Below are 19,776 nucleotides of genomic sequence, written 5' to 3'. Positions count from 1 at the left end.
TCTTGCCCAGCTCCCGGGCTACGTCGGGGCGGCCGCTGCGCCGCAGGGCTCGGGCCATGCGGTCCCAGGGCAGGGTCAGGGCCTTGGCCGCCAGCCAGGCCGCCAGCCCCTCCCGGCAGCCGTCGGAGACCTCCGCAGGGTCAGCCGCTGGGTTTGCTGCATCCCGCCGCAACCGCCGGCCCAGCGACCCCGACATGGGCTCCGGCGGCTCTGCCCGGGCCAGCCGGTCCTCGGAGAGCCTGGCCAGCTCGGCGTCGACATCCGGTTCTGGTGCCTTCAGGAGCGACTGGAAGTGGCTGCACTCCTCTGGAGTCAACAGCTCGGCCAGACGGACGGCTGCGTGAGGGCCTATGGCGTCTATTGCCACCGCAGGAGCCAGCGCCCAGCCCCAGAGCCCCAGAGCCAGGGCCCTGGCAGCAGCCCACGCTGCCATTGTCCGGCGGTGACGGAGACTCCCGACTGTGGCGGAGGAGCTCCGAATGCCCATGCGTGGGGGAGGGGCGCTAAGATCCACGGGTGGTTGGAGGGGGAGAGGGCTCCCCACACTCAGCCATCGGGACAAGGAGGTCCTGACACCCAGCGACCAGGAAGTTAGCCTGGACACATGCGGCTGGGCCGGAGAAGCATCTCCCAATACTCAGAAACTAGAAATTAAGAGGGAAGGTCTCACAAAACCCAAGAATTAGAGCGAGAGACCTTCCCAATACCCGAAGATAGCCGAGACTCAGTCCCCTTGAGACCAGGAGGGGTTGGTGGCCTGGCTGTCCTACTAAAGTCCCAAATTCATTGTCTCCAGCATCTAACCCATTTACCACCCACCCCTCGTCCTTCATGAGAACCCCTAGACCCCAAGCTCTCCATTATCCCCAATATCCAATCAATACCTAAATTCTCTTACCTGCTAAATACTAAATATTTATAGACTCTAATTCTCACCCTCCCACACAGGTATCCAAAACTGGTCACCCTCTGGTCTGGGTAAGGTAAGCTCCTCCAGTCCCCACCCACTTCCACACACACTAGGGCCCTACTCACTAAACTTGTTTCCATTCCCCAAGCAAGCTTGGCTCTGGCTCTCCTTTGGATCTTGGACTACATACTTTGTTCTGCTTGGGTCACTCCTCAGCTGACAGGTACCTTAAGGGAAGCCCTCCCTGATTCCATTAGGTACTGGGCCATTTTATTCTCACAACGCACTGCAGCTCTGCCTTTTTATTCTCTCCCCCATTAGACTTGTAAGGTCCATCTATTGTCCCCATAGCAACTAATGTAGTCAATAAAGATTTCTTGAATTGGTGTGTAAATTCTTAACTTACAAATCAGTCCCCTGCTAAACACACACACAGACGGGCTTCATCATCATGGAGCCTCAGGTCTTCGCAGGGCATGCAAGGTCCTCATGTGCAGTTGTTTGGTCCCAATGATTCCTCCAGCCTCACTTTCCCCCGCTCTTGCCCTCACTTTATGCTCTAGTAACCAATCACAAGTATGGTACAGTTGCCAGGCTCCATAGCTTCGTTGGACTGAATCCCCACCTGCTTGGGAAGCTTTTCTGACACCCCACCACTCCCATTGCGAGTTGAGATCTTTCCAGGACATTCTTGAGATAGACTGTACATCCTCCATCAGGACATTTATCCGGAAATTAATTGGAGGATTTATTCAACATTTTTTTAATCAGTATCTTCCATGTACCAAATATTGTGCCAGATGTGGGAATGTAAAAATTTTGACGTGGTCCCTCCTCAAGCAGCAGCTTTATCCAGTTTTACTTTCAAATGATCCATTTTTGAGCTTTCCCCACTCTGTTTTGTAGGCTCAGAATTGAACAAGGACCTTCCCTATCCAGAGGCTTTTCAGAGCCTGAGGGTGTGGCTTTTCACCTGGTAGCTTCGGTGTCCAGAACCTGGTGGGCACCTCCTGTGCCAGAGTGAATAACGGGTTCCATAATGTTTTGCTCCAGGAACAGAAACAGCCACAGAATCACACCAATGGCACCAACAGACCTGGATGCCCATTCTCCACAGGGCTCTCCACATCCTGCTACCCCCAAGAAATCTTCTGGAAACCACGTATCATTGCTTTAATACTGTGTAATACTTTCTTTTAAAATACAGTCTCTTCTGAGGTAGACAGACCACAACTGCAGAGCATCATCAGACAGGAGATAAATACTTCCATGTACAACACACAGCAAAATGAGGTAGAAATGGTTGCAGTTGGAGGAGAGGACCTCAACCCCAATCTGGGTAGAGGAAGGAGAGGGCCAGTTTGCCCTTCAACCCCTGCCCCTGGATTCTTTGGTATGCTCCCCTCAACATTGCCAGAGCTGGACCTGCCCTTCCCCCACCTGCCCCAGGGCCCATGAGGTAGGTGCTAGTAGACTGGGGGATGTCTCCTTGTGCAAAGTTCCCCAAGGCCAGTAGAGGAGGAGGTGGGGGCCTGGGTCAGTGAGCTCCCCCCACCCCACCCCCAGAGCTGCCTGACTCTTAAAGAGAAGGGATCCCAACCCCACTTCCCTGACGCCCTCCCCCCACCCCATATACACACCTGAGAGAACCTCCTCACTCCTTGCTCCCTCCTAGGGCCTTTTACAGCCAAGACCCTGTGGCCCACCCCACTGCTTCTGAGGCATCAAAGTTCTGCAATCAGCCAGCTCCATGGAGAGGTGGGCCAGAAAGAGACCAAGGGTAAAAAAGGGGGAAAACACAGAGCAGCTTTCCTGTTAACACTGCTAGGCCAGTACAGGCCCTCAGCACCTTGGCACCTGAAATGTTCCCTGTGGACACCATCCCAGCTGGGAATGGGAGGTGGTACTGAGACTGTAGAAGCTGTAAGGGCAGGCAGTGAACAGGAAGAGAGGCTGGGGAGGGAGGGAGAAGAGGTAGGGGTATGGGCTTGTTCCTCCCAACTTTGGACCAAAGGTCAGAATTGTGAAATGGGCTTCCTGGGGGAAGGGAGCAAATTGCTGAAGCCCCATCATGGGAAGCTGGTGGGAAAGCGAGGAATATGGTTCTCAGAAGAAGGCTGACTAATCCTGGACTTCTAGTGGAAAGTGTGGGTAGGAATGAGAATAAATCCAACATCAGGGGAAAAGTCTGTCCATCTCCTTCGCCCTCTTGCAGCCCCTGCAGCTCCAGACCTAGAACCCTACGAGAATGGGAGAGGCATACTTCCCACAGAACCTTCTCCTGTGAAGGATGCTCACCCCACCTCAGAGCCTCCCAGCAGACAAGAAAGGCTGGGTCCGTAATCAGTTTTGTGCCCACCAGACTTGTGGACAGTAGACTGTCTCTTCCCTCCCAAGGGAATCCTCTTAGCCTAAGTTTTAAGACACCTGCCTGGACAAGGGCCAAGTGAGATGACCTCTCTGGAGACTTTCTGCCTAGGTCATCTTCCCATTTGGGCCCTCTTAGACTTTCTGAGTCTGGGGCAGAAAGTAGGCAAGGGCATTCCAAGTTTGGTTAATCATTCATAGAAAATACCAAGCTGAGAGTGGGGCCCAGTGGGAAGAGCAGCAAGACCTACCTGCTCTCAAATCGCATAATGCACTCCCCCATACCTCTGCCTACAACCTCGGACATGGGGAGGAAGTCCTACAAATACATTCCACTTCTGTCCCAGGAAGAACAGGGGTCTACATGTGGCTCTGGGTCCTCCTCTCCCCTTCCTCAAAGTATTACTTTCTGAGTCTTCTGGGAGTTTGCTCCCCTGAGGCTAAGGGTGGTGGATGGGGAACACACAAGAGAGTAGCCAAAGTCTAACATTCTTTCTGAGGTTAGTTACTTCCTGAGTTGTCAAAATAAAAACAGCCAAGTCCTACACATCTCACAAAAATAAGAGGCCTAAATATTAAACAAGCTACATTTCTGGGATTTCCTCCTCAAAAACAAACAACAATAACAAAAAACCCTTCTTTGGGTGGTTTTTTTTTTGTTTTTTTGTTTTTTTGCGTGATGCCCCACCCCATCCCTCCCCCAAAGACCCAAGGATTCAGCCGAGTGAGGTGTAATGGGATGGGAGAGAATTCCCTACCCCCTGCCTCCTCAGCCCCTGGACCTCCAGCTCTCCTGCAGTCTTTGAATGACAGGGACAGAAGGAGAGAGAAACCAAGAGACACAGAGAGGCTGGAGAGCAAAGGATGGAGACAGAAGCACAGAGGATGATAGATGGAGAGAGAGGGGAGGGAGGATCAAAAGAGAAACAGGGCCAGGATGGAGGGGGGCAGTGACAAAACGACAGGGAAAACTAAATGCAGAGAAAGAGGGGAGAGTGGATGAGGAGGAGGGAGCCATTCAGAAAGCGAGGAGACAAAAGATTGTGGCGAGAGAAGCAGGAGTGCCTTAGGCCCCAGGTACCAGCCCATCCCAGGTCGGCCCGTCCGCGGAGCGGAGATGGCGAGCTTCCCGTCCACAATAAATAGGAAAAACCTGAGTACACAGCGCATATGGCATCTATCTGCCTAGCAGAAGAATTTTCCTTCCCACGAAAAAAAGTCACCGGCAGTCCCCTCCCCTCTCCCACTGCACATTCATCACTCGCACCCTCCCAACCCGGTGAGTTAAAGACATCCCTCCCAAACGGAGGGGGCGGGGAGGGGGGGCGGCTCCCGCGGCCTCCCCTGCGCGCCGTCAGTGTCCGAAGCCATACATTTTGTCCCATTCCACGTACGAGTCCAGGTCCTTGGGGGAGGCCCTGGGGCCCACTTTGACCAGCGCCGCCTCCAAGTCCTTGTAGGAGAGGGGGCGCTGCAGCCCCGGGAGTCCCGCTCCGGCCGCCGCCTGCCGGCAGAGCTGCCCCAGCTCGCCCCCAGAGAAGCCCTGGGTGCCCTGCACCAGGGCCGCCAGCTCCCGCTCGCTCAGCACGCAGCCGTGCTGGGCCAGCGCCCGTTGTAGAATCTGCCCGCGGGCCGGACCGTCGGGCAGCGCCACATAGAAGCGGAGAGCGAAGCGCCGACGAGTGGCCTCGTCTAGAGCCGCGGGCCGCGAGGTGGTGCCCACGACCAGCACGCTGTCGGCCGCTGCACCGCAGCCGCCGTCCAGGCAAGCCAGGAGCGGCGCCTGCAGCGCGCCCGCGGCGGCGGCGTCCCGGGCGGGTAGCAGCGCGTCCAGCTCGCTGATGAGGAGCACCGCGGGCGGGCGGCAGCGCGCAGCCGCGAAGGCAGCCTGAAGGAGGCGTGCGCCCTCCGCCGCGCCGGGCGCAGCCAGTGTGGATCCGCGCAGGCGCAGCAGCGTAGCGCCCAGCTGCGTGGCTAGGCAGCGGCCCAGCAGCGCCTTGCCCGTGCCACGCGGCCCGAAGAACAGCACGGTCCGCGGCGGGCGCGGGCTGCCCGGGTAGGCGGGCGGCCTCAGCAGGGGCCATACCAGCTCCTCCTCCAGCGCCGCCTTAAGCGGGCCCTGGCCTGCCACGTCTGCCCACTGCACCGGGGGCCCGCAGTCCAGCATCTTGCTCGTCACCAGCTCCAGGGCTCCTGGGTCCACACCTTTGGGAGGCTCCCCCGACGGCACGGCGAAGCCCCCGCGGGGAGCCGGCGCCGGGGCGCGCTCTGGAAACTTTTCAAAGGGCTCGAGTTGTGGACCGTAGACCGGGGAGCCCAGGACCTTGAGGGGGACGCCCCCTGCGTACTTGCCAGATGCCTCCTCCGCAGCTCCCGGCGGCTTCGCTCGGAACCCGTTGCCTCGACACTCGCCGTTGTCCACGGAGGCGTAGGATGCGCCGTCGGCCGCCGGAGCCTTGGCGGGCTGGTAGACATACTTGCGGTAACGGCCCTCTGCACCCTCGTCCGTGGCCTTGCGCTTCAGCGACACCCCGGCCTCCACGCCAGGAGAAGCAGCCTGGAAACTGTAGGAGGTGGGCGCGGGCCGCGGCGGGGCGGGCGCAGGCAGGGGCGTGGGCGCCGCCAGGCCGGAGGGCAAGTAGGAGGTCGGTGGCGGGGCCGGAGGCGGTGGCAGAGTCCCGTAGCCGGGCTGTGCGGCATAGCCCCCTGCGGGGTAGTTGTACAGAGACCCTGAGGGGCCATAGCCCGGCGGAGGTGGAGGTTGCAGCAACGTGGCAGGGGGCGGCGGAGGCAGCGCGGTGCCAGTCTGCGCGCAGTAACCCGGGGCCAGGTACCCGCCGCCGTAGCCCGCCGCGTATTCAGATGCCGCCGATGGGCCCCCGCACGCATTGCCGGCATAGAGGGGTTCAGGTAGGTTCCCGGCTAAAACCGGGGAGCCCCCGAGGCCGCCGGAGCCGCCCCCACTGCCTGACTTGGTCCCTGGAAGGCCCTCGTGGAGTGAGGCCAAGGGGTAGTGTGGCTCTGGCCCTGGCCAGGGCTCGGAGTCCCCCTTGGCACCATTGAGGAAGGAGGCATCGCCGTAGCCGCCCAGGGCGGGTCGCTCGTAAGGCGAGTCCAAGACTCCAGAGTACTTCTCTGCATAGCGCTTGAGGAGGTTGGAGGCAGTGAGGGCAGAGATGTCATCGTGTGCCCAAGCATAGTGGCAGCGCTGGCGACCCCCAGGGGGCAGCTCCAACTTGTGGGCTGGCGATGGGGTGGTGGAGGAGACGTCCAGGTGCTGCTCTGGCCACTGGTTGAGGGGCTGGGCGTGTTCCGGTGTCCAGTGCATCTTCGACAGCTGCAGGCGAGAAGGAAGGGGCTAGATAGGTCCTGCAGAACCCACAGACTGCTAGCCACAGGCCAACCCACTGAGACCGAAGCTTGGGACAGCCTGGTTCTCTGGCATCCACCACCCTCCTGGGGCACCTTCTCCAGCACCAAGTGCACAATCCTTGTCTCTCAGTCCCAGGATTAAAGTTATCTAAAAAGACTTCCCTTTGAGCCAAGAAGTATCTGGAAACGACATGTTTGGCCCTAACTTCACCACATAGGCAGCGATTATTATTTTGTCCTGGCAACACCAATACTGCTCTCTAGGACACATGGTCCTCACTTTCAAACCTAATATAAGTGAAGGGGGTCTGGCAGTGGATGGGGCACCCCAGACCTAGGAATAGTGAAACCCAAATGTGGCTTATTTGGTAACAGCTGTTTGCTGCACACCTACCATGTGCTAGATAGGCACTACAGAGGCACTAGTGTTATGTAAAAATGAGCGAGGCCTGCTGCAGGGCCTCTAGCCTGGTGGCCCAGCAGTTTGATAGTCCTAAGTGCTCTGTTCATCTCAGCCTTCCCAGAGATTCCAGGGCCCTCTTTAGGTCTGAAGTGAGGGATATGGGTCTTTGGCAGTGCTTCATCGTCCCTAGGAAACCCTAGACACTGACCCAGAAGCATTCACCTCCTTTCCATTCGGTTTCTTTTAGTTTTTTGCCTGATGAAGTCAGAACACCTGGGTTCCAGACCCATTTCGGCACATGATGGTTGTGTGCCCAGGGCAGGCGCTGCCACCTGCCTCATTCCCAAAATGTTTCACCACAATACAGAAAGGTTATTTAGAACAGACGAATCACATTCCAGAGAAGATGGGGGAAAGTTGGTTCACAGCAATGCAAAGTTAGTGCATATCATAGAAAGTGGGTCATAGATTTGTTTCTGAGCTTCCTCGTAATCGAATAACTCACTTTGCAAAGTAAAAAACACCACCATAGTCAAAAGCAGCAAAATGTTCCTGACATAAAGATCACAGAACTTTTTTCATGGACCTCAGGAAGCACACCTGTGAAATGTAATAATCTCATCTTAGGAAGCCATGCCATAAACACAGCAGAAATATTACATGGCTGTTTCTTACACTGTCACTCAGCACCAGTCAAGGTATGAGCCAAACACTGGTAAAGGGATTCAGGGCCTGGGGAACTGCACTCTCCCCGCACATGGCTCCAATGGGTTAGCCTGCTCCAAGGCTAAAATCTCAGACTAAATAGACCCATGACACGCCAGAGACAGTTTTTGTTGATGAGTATTTCTTAAACCTAAGCTTTTGGCAGGACGATTAGCCTTACAAGTTCAACATTCTCTCTTCAACAGATTTTTTATTGAGCAAATACTAAGTGCTGTGCTTGGCAAGGGGCCAGATTGCAAGGTGAATATGATTGTTCAGCTGGGCAGAGGAGAGAGACAACATTGTTCGTGAGGTGAGAAAATAGAGGTGTGTGCCAAGGGTTCCGAGGCTCAGGGAAATGTGTCATGCCTAGTTGAGATGGCCTCACCAGGGAAGTGGTGTCTTCACTGGACCTTGAAGGGTGAGGGACCAAATTGACCAGACAGGCTAGAGGGTTCCAGCACCTTTAAAGGTACAGAGCACAATGCATTCAGAAAGGTTGAGTTGGGTTAGCTCGTATGCCTTATTCCCTGTTCCCTTCCTCAAGACAATTTATTGTCTTTCTGAAACATTGTCATAATAAATCTACAAATCTACTGTATCTATGATGTGAATCATGTCCCGTTAGAAATAGGGCTTACGTGCAGTGCACGACCTACATAACCATACATTGCAAGCCCGGAGGGAGCACTAAGAAACGTTGGATCACCGAGTCTTGGGAGTAGGTGTATGTAGGGGGAATGGTAGAAGAAGAGGCTGAAAATAAACAAGTAACTTCTCGGGTTCTCCACAGTTGCCCTTACTTGCAGCAGCTTGTTGACAGCACCACCTCCTATGTCTGCGACCTGACATCAATGAGAGAGGACAGTCTTTGAAAGTAAAACTGTTTACCCTCACTGCCCTAGGGAAGGCACGAGCCAAAGATACTAAAACTTAAAAAGGAGAGTCCTTAAGGTTATTTCGCCTCCATCTGAGAGGTGATCCCGACCACCAATGGCAAGAGGGAAGAGCTGAGTGTGAGGTCTATAGGGGGCAGATATGCAAGCTCCCCAGCTCCTACTGATGGGTCTCCAAATAAGAGAGGCATTATCTGGTATCAGGGGGTAATTTCCTGGGACATCAGAAATCACAAGCGGTTCTGGTTTCAGGGTCATATGAAGCAGGGGTCCCCGACCCCCAGGCTATGGACCACTACCGGTCTGTGGCCTGTTAGGGGGCCATACAGCAGGAGGTGAGCAGCTTGCAGGCAAGCGAACCTTCTTCATCTGTATTTGCAGCTGCTCCCAAACGCTAGCATCACTGCCTCAGCTCTACCTCAGATCATCAGGCATTAGATTCTCATAGGAGCACCAACCCTATTGTGAACTGCACATGTGAGGGATCTAGGTTGTGCGCTCCTTATGAGAATCTAATGCCTGATGATCTGAGGTGGAGCTGAGGCAATGATGCTAGCACTGGGGAGTGGCTGCAAATACAGATTAACATTAGCAGAAAGGTTTGACTGCAGAGAGACCAAAATAAATCAATTGCTTGCAGACTCATATCAAAACCCTATCAGTGAATGGCAAGTGACAGTTAAGCTGCATCAGTGGCAGGCTGTATAGTGGCAATGAGTTGATGTACTTCAATTGTACAGCAGCATCTGGTGGCAGGTTTTAAGTCAGAATCCGACACTTATTTTATTCTATCCGCGCCTCTTTTCCACACTGTGCGCTTGTCTCAGTCACAGTTTTGGTAAGCCCGCAAGCCAACCCTAGCCAAAATGAGTAAAAAACAAATGTCACTGGAGAGCTGCTTTGAAAAGGGAGAAGGACCTAATGATGAGACAGCAGAAGACTCAGACTGCCAACAAAAAGAAAGCTGCATTTAAAAGGAAATACCAAAAGTCCTACTTAAATTGCAGGTTCATTACAACAGGTGATTCACATTCTCCAAGCCTGCTTTGTATAATATGTAGCAACTGGCTATCCAGTGAAGCCATGACACCTTCGAAACTGTTTCACCACATGGAGACCAAGCACCCCAAATTGAAAGACAAACCTTTGGAGTTTTTTAAAAGAACAAAACATGAACGCAAAGAACAGAAGCAATTATTGAAGGCCACCACTTCATCAAATGGGTCTGCTCTGAGAGTATCATTCTTAGTGGCTAATCACATTGCTAAAGCTAAGAAGCCCTTTACTATTGGTGAAGCATTGATTCTGCCTGCTGCTAAGGACATTTGTCGTGAATTTTTAGGACAGGCTGCAGCTCAAAAGGTGGCTTGTGTTCTTCTTTCGGCTAGCACCATAACTAGATGAATTGATGAGATAGCAGAGGGTATTGAAGCACAGTCGTTAGGGTTAATGAGGCACTGTGGCATGCAATCCAGGTTGACGAGTCTACCAATGTTGACAACAAGGCAACAATGCTTGTTTTTGTGCAATATATTTTTCAGGAGGATGTGCATGAAGATATGTGTACTTTTGTTGCCAGCCAACTCTACAGCTGCAGAACTATTCAAGTCTTTGATTACATATCAGGTATGTGCACAGATGGAGCAGCTACCATGACTAGATGACTTTCTGGTTTCAGTACTTGGGTCAAAGAGGTCGCTTCTGAGCGTGCGTCTATGTACTGTGTCATCCATAGAGGAATACTGGCTAGCCAAAAAATGTCACCTGAATTTAACAATGTTTTGCAGAATGTGATTAAAATTATCAACCTCATTAAAGTACATGCCCTTAACTTATGTCTGTTTGTGCAACTCTGTGAGGAGATGGACACAGAGCACACAGGTCTTCTCTTATACACAGGAGCGAGATGGCTTTCTAAAGGTAGATCACCGGCCAGAGTTTTTGAGTTATGAGAGTTGCTCTAGAGATTTCTTTTCGAAAGACGGTCACCACTAGCAGCACATTTCAGTGACACAGGATGGGTCACAAAACTTGCTTACTTGTGTGACATATTCAGTCTGCTTAACCAACTCTATCTGTCACTTCAGGGGAGAATGACAACTGCGTTCAAGTTGGCAGATAAAGTGGCTGCATTCAAAGCCAAACTGGAATTACAGGGGCGATGCTTTTGACATCTCTCAAACATTAGCAGAGATTTTGAAAGAGGCTGAGCCAGGACCTTCTTTCTTCCAGCTGGTGCATGATCACCTACCTCAGCTTTCAAAAGAGTTTGAGCATTACTTCCCAACCACAAAAGGCCCCTGAACTGGGAAGGAATGGATCCGCAACCCATTTCGAATAAACCAGGTAAATCTACTTTGTCTGTGCTAGAAGAGGATCAACTGCTTGAGACTGCAAATGATGGTGGCCTTAAAAGTATGTTTGAGACGACTTCAAATCTCCATTTGTTCTGGACTAAAGTCAAGGCGGAATATCCTGAGATTGCCACAAAAGTGCTGGAAAGCCTGCTTCCATTCCCAACATCCTATCTTTGTGAAGCAGGGTTTTCTGCAGTGACAGCAACCAAGTGACATTACGAAGTATCCTGGACATAAGCAACACACTTCGGGTCTCAATGTCTCCCATCACCCCCAGATGGGACAGTCTGTTTGCAGGAAAACAAGCTCAAGGCTCCCACTGCTTCTGCATTATGGTGAGTTGTATAATTATTTCATTATATATTACAATATAATAATAATAGAAATAAAGTGCACGATAAATGTAATACACTCGAATCATCCTGAAACCATCCCCCCACCCCACCCCGGTCCGTGGAAAAATTGTCTTCCACAAAATCAGTCCCTGGTGTCAAAAAGGTTGGGGACCACTGATATAAGGTAATATCAGAGGTATACAAATGCAAATATTGTGTTACCACATGGACCCCAAACCTGGTTTTTTCTATTCACTGCTATTTGTGCTTTGACTCCTTAATGTAGAGCAAAGCGATTTAACCTTGATGAAGCACTTTCCCTGAACATTTTAAAGTAAGCATGATGGGGGAAAAAGAGTCGCTCCTCTCAGAAGGACATACATAGACACAGTAAAGATGGCTCTGTGTCTGGACTTGTCCACACACATTTCCTTCGCCCCCCTGCCAGACCCTCTGCTCCCCGTCTTCACTCAAGGCCAAGCACTCAGGCTCTGGTCATCACTGAACCACTCCACTTAGCAATTGCAGACTCCAGGAACCCACCTGTGGCCCTCCAAACCTGTCCTCCCAGCATCACACCCACTCTATCTCATCTACTTCAGGATTAGTCCCTCTCAGGCTGCTCCTAACCCCTACCTAGAGGGGCCCTTGTCCCTGGCAGCTCAGCCAGCCCACTTGATTACTACCCTCAACTCACTCCTATGCTGGCTTTCCACTTCAGGCAGTTCTCTTCCATTTTAGCCAAAGGCACATCTCCCTCACCTCTGGCCTTCTGTTTTCACCTTTATCTACGTCTACATCCACTTTGCAGGCAGGAGGCCTGAGGGTCCATCCACTGTAGCCCTTGATCCTAGCCTGGTGCTTGGCTGCTAACTCGCTCGTTAATTAACTATTCCTCCCCAATACCTTGTCCTAGCTCCCTCTCACAACAAGCTAATAATTGTTTCCCATCTTCAAAAAGACCTCCTGGACCCTAAGTCCTCCACTAGTTACCAGCCCATCTTTCTTTCCCTTTTTTCAGTCATCATTGTCTACATGCAATGATCTGGCCTTTGCTGGAAGTCCTTTAGTGGTCTAACTGGGGAGCTGGGGACCAGGTCAGCAATTTCTCCTGAACTTAATCACATAGCGCTTGATCTCAAGACTTTATTTCACCTCTTCCAAGGTAAAGAACAAAGGTCTGGCCAGAACTCAACTGCCCAAGGTGCAGGCTCAACTCATGGACCCAAGGAGGGTGAGAGAAGGACAGAAATTTGAGGGAGAGGGTGGTGAGGTTTCCAACCTGCACACAAGCTGAGAATGCTGGCCCACATGAGCCTAAGCACACAGCAGCACGCATGCCTACACCACCCAGACCATGCACAGATGTGCACATCTGCAGACACAAGTGCAGTTGTCCATGCATGTACACATATGTTTATACACTGTCTAGGTCTCTCTGGAGCTTTAAGTGCAGTCACAGTTAGGCACTTCCTGACACACTTAGCTCCACCCTTGCCTTCCTCCCTTCCCCCACTTAGAGGGATTAGGGTAGAGCATTCTCTCTCCCTCTCTCTCCCTCTCTCTCCCTCCCCTCCTTCCTTCCCCTCTCTCTCTCTTCCTCCCCACCACCACCCCCTGCCACCGCCCCCAGGCCAGTTCCAGCCCTCTTGCTCTCACACTTGGACTCCACCTGCCTGTGACCTAGCTCACAAGCTCCAGTCGTTCAGTGTTCTGCAGGAGGGACCGTCTCAGGAGATCTTACCTTCCTCCCAAATTCATAGGAAGACACCCCAGTCCTCCACTTCCACTAAGCTGGAGGTGAGGAAGGGCCCAGGGACTTGGGGGAAAGTGTGGGCTTTGAACCGGGAATACCTAGGTTTGAATCCAGGCTCATTTGTATCCCTGTTGTCAGGCTGCCTGACCTCAGTGAAGCTCAATTTCTTCATCCGTTAAAGGGTATAACATATGCCTTGCAGAGTGGTCATGAAGATTATATAATATATGCAAAATACACAGTCCAGTTTGAGGTACAAAGTAGTGTGATAAATGGTACAATTAAGAACCTGAGCAGTGGCCCAATCTTGCTTAGTTACTCTGAACAAGGCACTTCTCGGGGTTGGGGGAATTTGGAGAGAATGTTCTGTGAGAGAGGTTCATTCCAGTTGATATGACGGAACAGCCCTCGTGCCGTTTTCCTACCACTGGGGGTAGAACCAGCCCCTATTCTCTGCTTCATCTTATGTAATGCTCACAACAGCCCTGTGAGATCAGTGTTATTGTCTTTATCCCCATTTTACAAATGAGGAGACTGAAGTAGAGAGATTAATATATCCCCAAGGTCACACAGCTGTCACATAGCGCAGCAGGATTCAGACAGCAGCAGTCTGACTACAGAGCCCAGGCTCTCCCTATCTCTTGGCTGCATTGCCCTCCCTTCCCCACCCCACAAGTACTCAAAGCCAAGGAAGGGCCTGAGGCCATGACCCAGCCTACACTAATGCTCATGTCCTCGGCCCTATAGAAATGAGTCTGTATTTGCCTACCAATGTAGCTATGTCTCAGATGCTATACATATACCCTTCAGACCTGCAGTCGGAAGTACCTACTAGGGGTGGAGGGCAGCAGAACCCCAAGTCTCCTGTGCACTCCAGGCAAGAGAATTTGTGTCTTCTCACGCAAAACAGCCCAAGTAGAGCTGTTCCTTTCCCTGCAAACTTGCCATCTGATAAGCATCCACACCCCTAGGCTGGGCAGACAATTCCTTATTTAGGTCTGTGGCCTTCCCTGGGGGTGGCTGGGACTCTGGAGAAAAAGGCAAGTTTCTGAAACTGCACCCTTTGGGGAGCAAGGTCAGTCTCCTGAAGCAGCAGCTCTTTCTCTGCAGACCCTTGAAAGCCAAGTGCCCTCCTACACATAGGAGGCTGGATCCACCTGACTCCACCCACAGAGTGCAGCCCTTCAAACTCAGAGGTGATGAATAAATAGTAAACAAAGGAATTGATGGATGGAAAGTTAAGTAAAGAATTCCTTAAACCCCTCCCTTCATTTTTAAGAAGTCTTCCAGGATCAATGAGAGAAGTGATTTGGCCTTCACAAATGGCCAAATATTCAGTGCACCAACTTCAGTCCTTGTGGACCAGGCCCAGGGAGGGCACTCTGTGCATTGGGCCTAACACAGGATGTGATAGTATGATTTATAATAAGAAATATATGTTTAGTCTTCATCTACTGTTCCTGGCTCACAGCTTCCAAAACCCTTGGAATTTCCTAAGCATAGAGCAATGGGAGCGTCTTGTTATAATGTTTGGTCTCTAGTTCTCAGTTCTTGAAGTAGCTTCAGAGACATGGGTAAAATGGGTGTCTTGCTATTCATGACAAGCCCCTTTGAATCACACCTGAGTTTATGTTAATGAGGTGAGTTTTGGAAAGGCCCTAGGTAATCTAAGGATGGAGGCTGGTTGCTAGAGGAACCAGCGCAGTCCATGGAACTTTTAGCCCCACCTCCCACCTCCTGGGAAAGGAGAGGAGCTCCTCCTGATCAAGCTCAATCACCAGTGGCCAGTGATTCGATCAATCATGCCTCTGTAATGAAGTCTCCACAAAAAATCAAAAGAATGGGGATTCAGCAAGATTCAGAGTAGGTGAAAATATGGAGGTGCTGGGAGGGTGGTGTCCTGGGAGAGGGCATGGAATCTCTGCACCTTTTCCCACGTACCTTACCATATGCATCTCTTCCATGTGGCTGTTCCTGAGTTATATTCATTTATAGTAAACTGGTAATCCAGTAAGTAACCTGGTTTCTTGAGTTCTGTGAGCCACTCTAACAAATTAATTGAACCCAAGGAGTGGGGTGTGGGAACCTCTGATTTATAGCCCATCAGTCAGAAACACCAGCAACAATCTGGACTTGAGATTAGCATCTGAACTGGGGCAGTCTTGTGGGACTGAGTCCCTAACCTATGGGATCTGACACTATCTCTACGTCAATAGTCAGAGTTCAGCTAAATTCGTAGGATGCCCAGCTGGTGTTACAGAATTGACTGGTGTGGAAAACCCACAAATCTGGTGTCAGAAGTGAAACAGTGTAGCGTGAAAGTAAAGGGGGTGTGTTTTTCCCTCACATACTCTTCCCATACCCTCACTGGCATCCGGGGCAGCAAATACCCTGAACTGTCCCTGTGCTACCAAGGGCAAGACGCCTAATCTCTCTAACCTTCACTTTCTTCATTTGTCAAATGAGACAGTTGGTGTAGGTGGTGGACCTCCAACTTTTCTCTCACAAGGAATTCTTTAAATTTTATACACAATGTGGTGCTAAGGGACCCCAATGATGTATAGTGTCAATGCCCACGTCTAACTCCCTAAGGAGGCTCTAACACTACCCTTTCCCATCTTACAGAAATTCTATGATTCAGAATTCCATTACCGATGGGGAGGGTGAGATTGGACCATCCACGGCTGGGGGTGGGGCAGGGAAGGAGGGGCAGCTGTGTGGTGGCTCTAGGCCTGTGTGGAGAAGAAGCTGAGGCTGCCCTCCTGGGCAAGCTCCCGGGGCTCCATTATCTCAGCCCGGGACAAAGAGGCTAGAGTGGAGAATCCCATTGTTGGGCCTCCTATGGAAATCTCATTAATCTATTCACCATGGCTCCCACAGGCCTTTTGTCCCAGGCTTTTTGTCTACTGCTTACAACTGCTGCCCCGGGGTCTCTAGCTGCCTGGCAAAGCTTGAACGGGACTGTTCCCCCATCCACTGGGCCCTGCCCCCTTGTGTCAACCCCCAGTTACTGCAAGTGGAGAGGGAAGGTCGACAAAAGGACTTCTAAGGACAGGTCACCTGCCACAGCCCTAGCTCTCACCACACAGGAAGCTCTTCCCTCAGTCCAGGTCAAAGAGCAGCCCCCAGCACAGCACAACTCCCAGAACCCTGTCTGGAGGATCCTTTGGGATATGGTTCATGGCCTAGTAATAATAAACATTTAGGGGATGAACCCAAGAAGACCAGAGAGGCAGCTGCAAACTCCTTGTTGAAAGGGCTGCAGCCCATTTCCTGCAGGTACACTGTCTGTTTCCAGCCAGCCAGCACACACTTTTACAACACCCTCACTGTGCTGGACATTGTTCGCCATTAGAGAGAGAAATTGGATCCAACTGTGACCAATCCTCACAGACTCTATCATCTAACAAGGAACACAGACGAAAGTGGTCAAGAAAGAACAAAAGAAAAGCAGGAAGGGAGGGAGAGAAAGAAAAAGGGAAGAATGACTTCTGGGAGTTTAGAGGCAGCTGAGGCTATTTTTAGAGTGGGGATCAGAGCAGCAGCTAAAATGGGGCTTTGAAGATGGAAAGCAATGGGGTACTTTCATGGACTTGAGGTCGGTGAAGGAGGAGGGACTGGAGTTGAGCAAGGAGTGCTGGCACATCCATGTCATCACTCACTGCCCACAACACCCCACCTAAGTAGATACTATTTACAGATGATAAAACTGAGTCTCATAGAGGAGGTGTGGCTTGCCCAAGGTCAGAATGGGGTCCTTCTCCTTCTAGCCAGTGTTTTTCCTACCTCTATAGGTTATAGTAAGGCAACAAATGATGCAGATTGAGGAACAGACTTCTGAGGGGAGCAGGGATCCAGCCACAAGATCTGAACATTCTTCCTCCATGTCCCTATACTCCTTGGCTGGAGAAGTGGTGAACTTAGAGCTGGACAAGGGGGAGGGAAGGGCCATAGGAAGATGAGGAAGGGGGCCTCGAGCTGTGAGCTCCAAGGAGTGGGAATGGTCAGGACAGGTGTGTGTCATTGTTGGGCTGATTCTCTTTGTGACTTGGGGCAAGTTGCCTGTTCTCTGTTTATTGTCTGTGAACATCACAGGCTTCTCTGATCCCTCCAACAAGGTAAAGCAAGCCAGCAATGCAAGCCAGCTTTCCTTTCCACCTACAGAGCCTAAAGAAATCGAGAAAAAATCAGCCCTCTGGCCTACAGGCCTTTGCTCACACAGTCCCACACATTGGAAGTGTCTTCCCTCTCCCAACTAACTCTTTCTCATCCTTCAAAGGCCCCGGCAAGTCCTGCCTCCTTCCTGCATCCTCCCAGGTCACTCCAGCCCTAAATGACCCCTTGCCTTCTTGGGGAAGTTGGAGAAAGTCCCTCCTGGCGATAAGAACAAGGGATATTCTTTCTCTCGTGGACTGATTCCTTCCCATTTACTCAAGGGTGTTGTTTCTTCAGTTCTCCCCTATCCTTCATGATCAGTTTCCCGCCGCTGTCATTCTCATCAGCCCACATACTTGCTGCTATTCTCCCATCTTAGGAGGAAAACTGCTCAAAACAATCTCTTGATCCCCCTCCAACTACATTCTTTTGCTCTTTGCTTGCTTTTTACCAAAAACAAAAAAAACAAACAAAAAACAAAAAAACCTACAAAACTTTGAAAGACACCTATACTACTATTCCTGATTCCTCCCCTCCAGTTCTTTCTTGAACCACTCCCAACTAGGCTTTCACACCCAGCACTCCAGCTGTCTGGAGTTGAGCAGGCTGCCTGCGTGCCTGCTGATGCCAGCATTGGACTCAGCTGATCACCCCTCTTTCCTGAAACTTCTTCACTGGGTTCCCCACCCTCCCCTCCGCCTCAGCCTCTGTCACTCGCCTCCCCAAGCCTTGCAGAGCCAAGGGCTCAGTCCTTGGAACCTTCTCTCCATGTTAATTCCTTGGACACCCCATCTAGTCTCATGGCCTTGACCATCACGTATACATTTAGGATTCCTAAATGTGGTTCTCCAGTCTAGCTTCCCCCATGCACTCCCTACTGGTATATTCAGCCTTCTTTCTGACACCTCTTCCACTCCAATATTTAATTGGCATAATTGACATATCCAAAAATCAAACTTCTGATTTCCTCACCCTGCCTCCGACCTACCTGTTCTGTCTTCCTCATCTCAGGCAATGGCAGCTCCATCCTTTCTAGTTGCTCAGGCCAGAAACCTTAGGGTCATCTCTAACTCTCTCTTTCACACCTCAGACCAGCAAATCAGCTTGTTCCTGGCTTCAGAGTCTATCTCATTGCAACCTCTTTTCACCACCTCCAGCAACATCTCTCACCTGTATGACTGCAGTGGCCTCCTACCTCACCTCCCCCTTTATGCTTGTGTCCCCAGTCTCTATTCTCAACACAGTAGCCACCATAACCCTTGGAAACATGTCCAATCACTTTGGCCCCTATCTCATTCAGAATAAAAGCCAAAGTCCTCACAGTGGCCTAATGGTCTGCTTACCCTGGCTTCTCCTTCCAGCCACACTAGCCTCGATGCTCTGGCACCAGGCTTGCTCTCACTTCAGGGCCTTTGACCTTGCTGTGCTCTGTGCTTACAGCACTTTTCCCCCAGATCACACCCTCACTTACTTCAGGTCTCTGCTTAATTGTCACCTCATCAGACACTATTACCCTCAACCTGATGGTCTCTGTAGTACTCATCATAATCTGAGCTACTCATTGCTTTATTTTTTTGTACCCACTAGAGAGTTCAATGAGAGCAGGGACTTTGTTTTGTTCACTGTCTTATCCCAAGCACCCAGGACAGGGTCTGGCATACAATAAGTTCTTAATAGACTCTGTAGAATGGAAGGATGGATGGATGGCTAGATGAGCAAAAAGGCTTGAAATTGCATGTATGTCCAAATGTAGAAAAAAGCCAAGGTGACTAAATATGAACCCAATGATAGTGAGGGTGGCAAGAAGCGAAGCCAGGGACTTGCTGCAGGGATAAATAGGGGAGGGGTGCCTGCAGCTGAAGGGCACTCAGCACAGCCCCCAGGTATCCCACCTGGCTGCCTTTTTTTTTTAATCTCTCTCTTTCCCCTAGCCAGGCCTCTGAGAGAGGATAAAAGGGGCTATGGAATTCCCATCAAAGGCCACAGGACACATGGTAAAGAGATCAGGGCCCTTGGGATCCGCTTCCTGAAGATAGTGAGCCCTCCCTGCTAGTCTGGCTCCTCTCTGGGATGGGGAGGGCAGTGGGTAAGTAGAGGGTACCTCTGGCCCTGACTCCGTGTGTATATCAAATGCCAAACAGCAGGAGGTCAGCCTGAGCAAGGCTGGCCAAGTGGGCCCCCATCTGGGCTGTATGTGCACACACGCACTGGGGGGAGGGGACAGTGCAGAAATCCCTGCCTGTGTCCGCGGTCAGGGCCACAGACAAGCTGTGACCATCTGTTGTTATCTTGAGAGGCCAGGGGCCCAGCACCTTTGAGGATAAACCTTCCCTTTCTCCCAGCTTTCTAGTGTTTGCAAAGAACCTTCATGATTACCATTCAGTTCCACTCTCATAACTTCTCTGCCAGATAAGCATATTCTTCCCATTTTACAGAAGAGGAAATGGAGATTCAGAGAGGGGGAGTGATTCTTCAAAGGTTGAAACAGCTAGTTAAGAGGGGAAGCCAGGACTCTCAGCC

At 51.4% G+C, this 19,776-nt stretch overlaps 1 protein-coding gene and 1 long non-coding RNA gene across 2 annotated transcripts in view; one reads left to right on the top strand and one right to left on the bottom strand.

Moving 5' to 3' along the window:
- Window positions 1-3,992: 3,992 nt before the first annotated feature.
- Window positions 3,993-19,776, bottom strand: part of FIGNL2 (fidgetin like 2) — a 29,000-nt gene continuing 13,216 nt past the window's right edge. The window contains exon 2 of the mRNA XM_011382355.2: window positions 3,993-6,614. Coding sequence (XP_011380657.1) covers window positions 4,632-6,605 — 1,974 coding nt within the window. The 5' untranslated portion in view covers window positions 6,606-6,614 and the 3' untranslated portion in view covers window positions 3,993-4,631. The remainder of the gene's footprint in view (window positions 6,615-19,776) is intronic.
- On the top strand, window positions 5,618-11,400 carry LOC111732583. Its single transcript, XR_002777616.1, has 3 exons — window positions 5,618-5,850; window positions 10,195-10,279; window positions 10,741-11,400. It is a non-coding gene; the product is annotated as an uncharacterized LOC111732583 (long non-coding RNA).

Source organism: Pteropus vampyrus, unplaced genomic scaffold (assembly GCF_000151845.1).
Source record: "Pteropus vampyrus isolate Shadow unplaced genomic scaffold, Pvam_2.0 Scaffold471, whole genome shotgun sequence".
NCBI classification, from domain to species: domain Eukaryota; kingdom Metazoa; phylum Chordata; class Mammalia; order Chiroptera; family Pteropodidae; genus Pteropus; species Pteropus vampyrus.
This window is presented reverse-complemented; position numbering and strand designations above follow the sequence as displayed.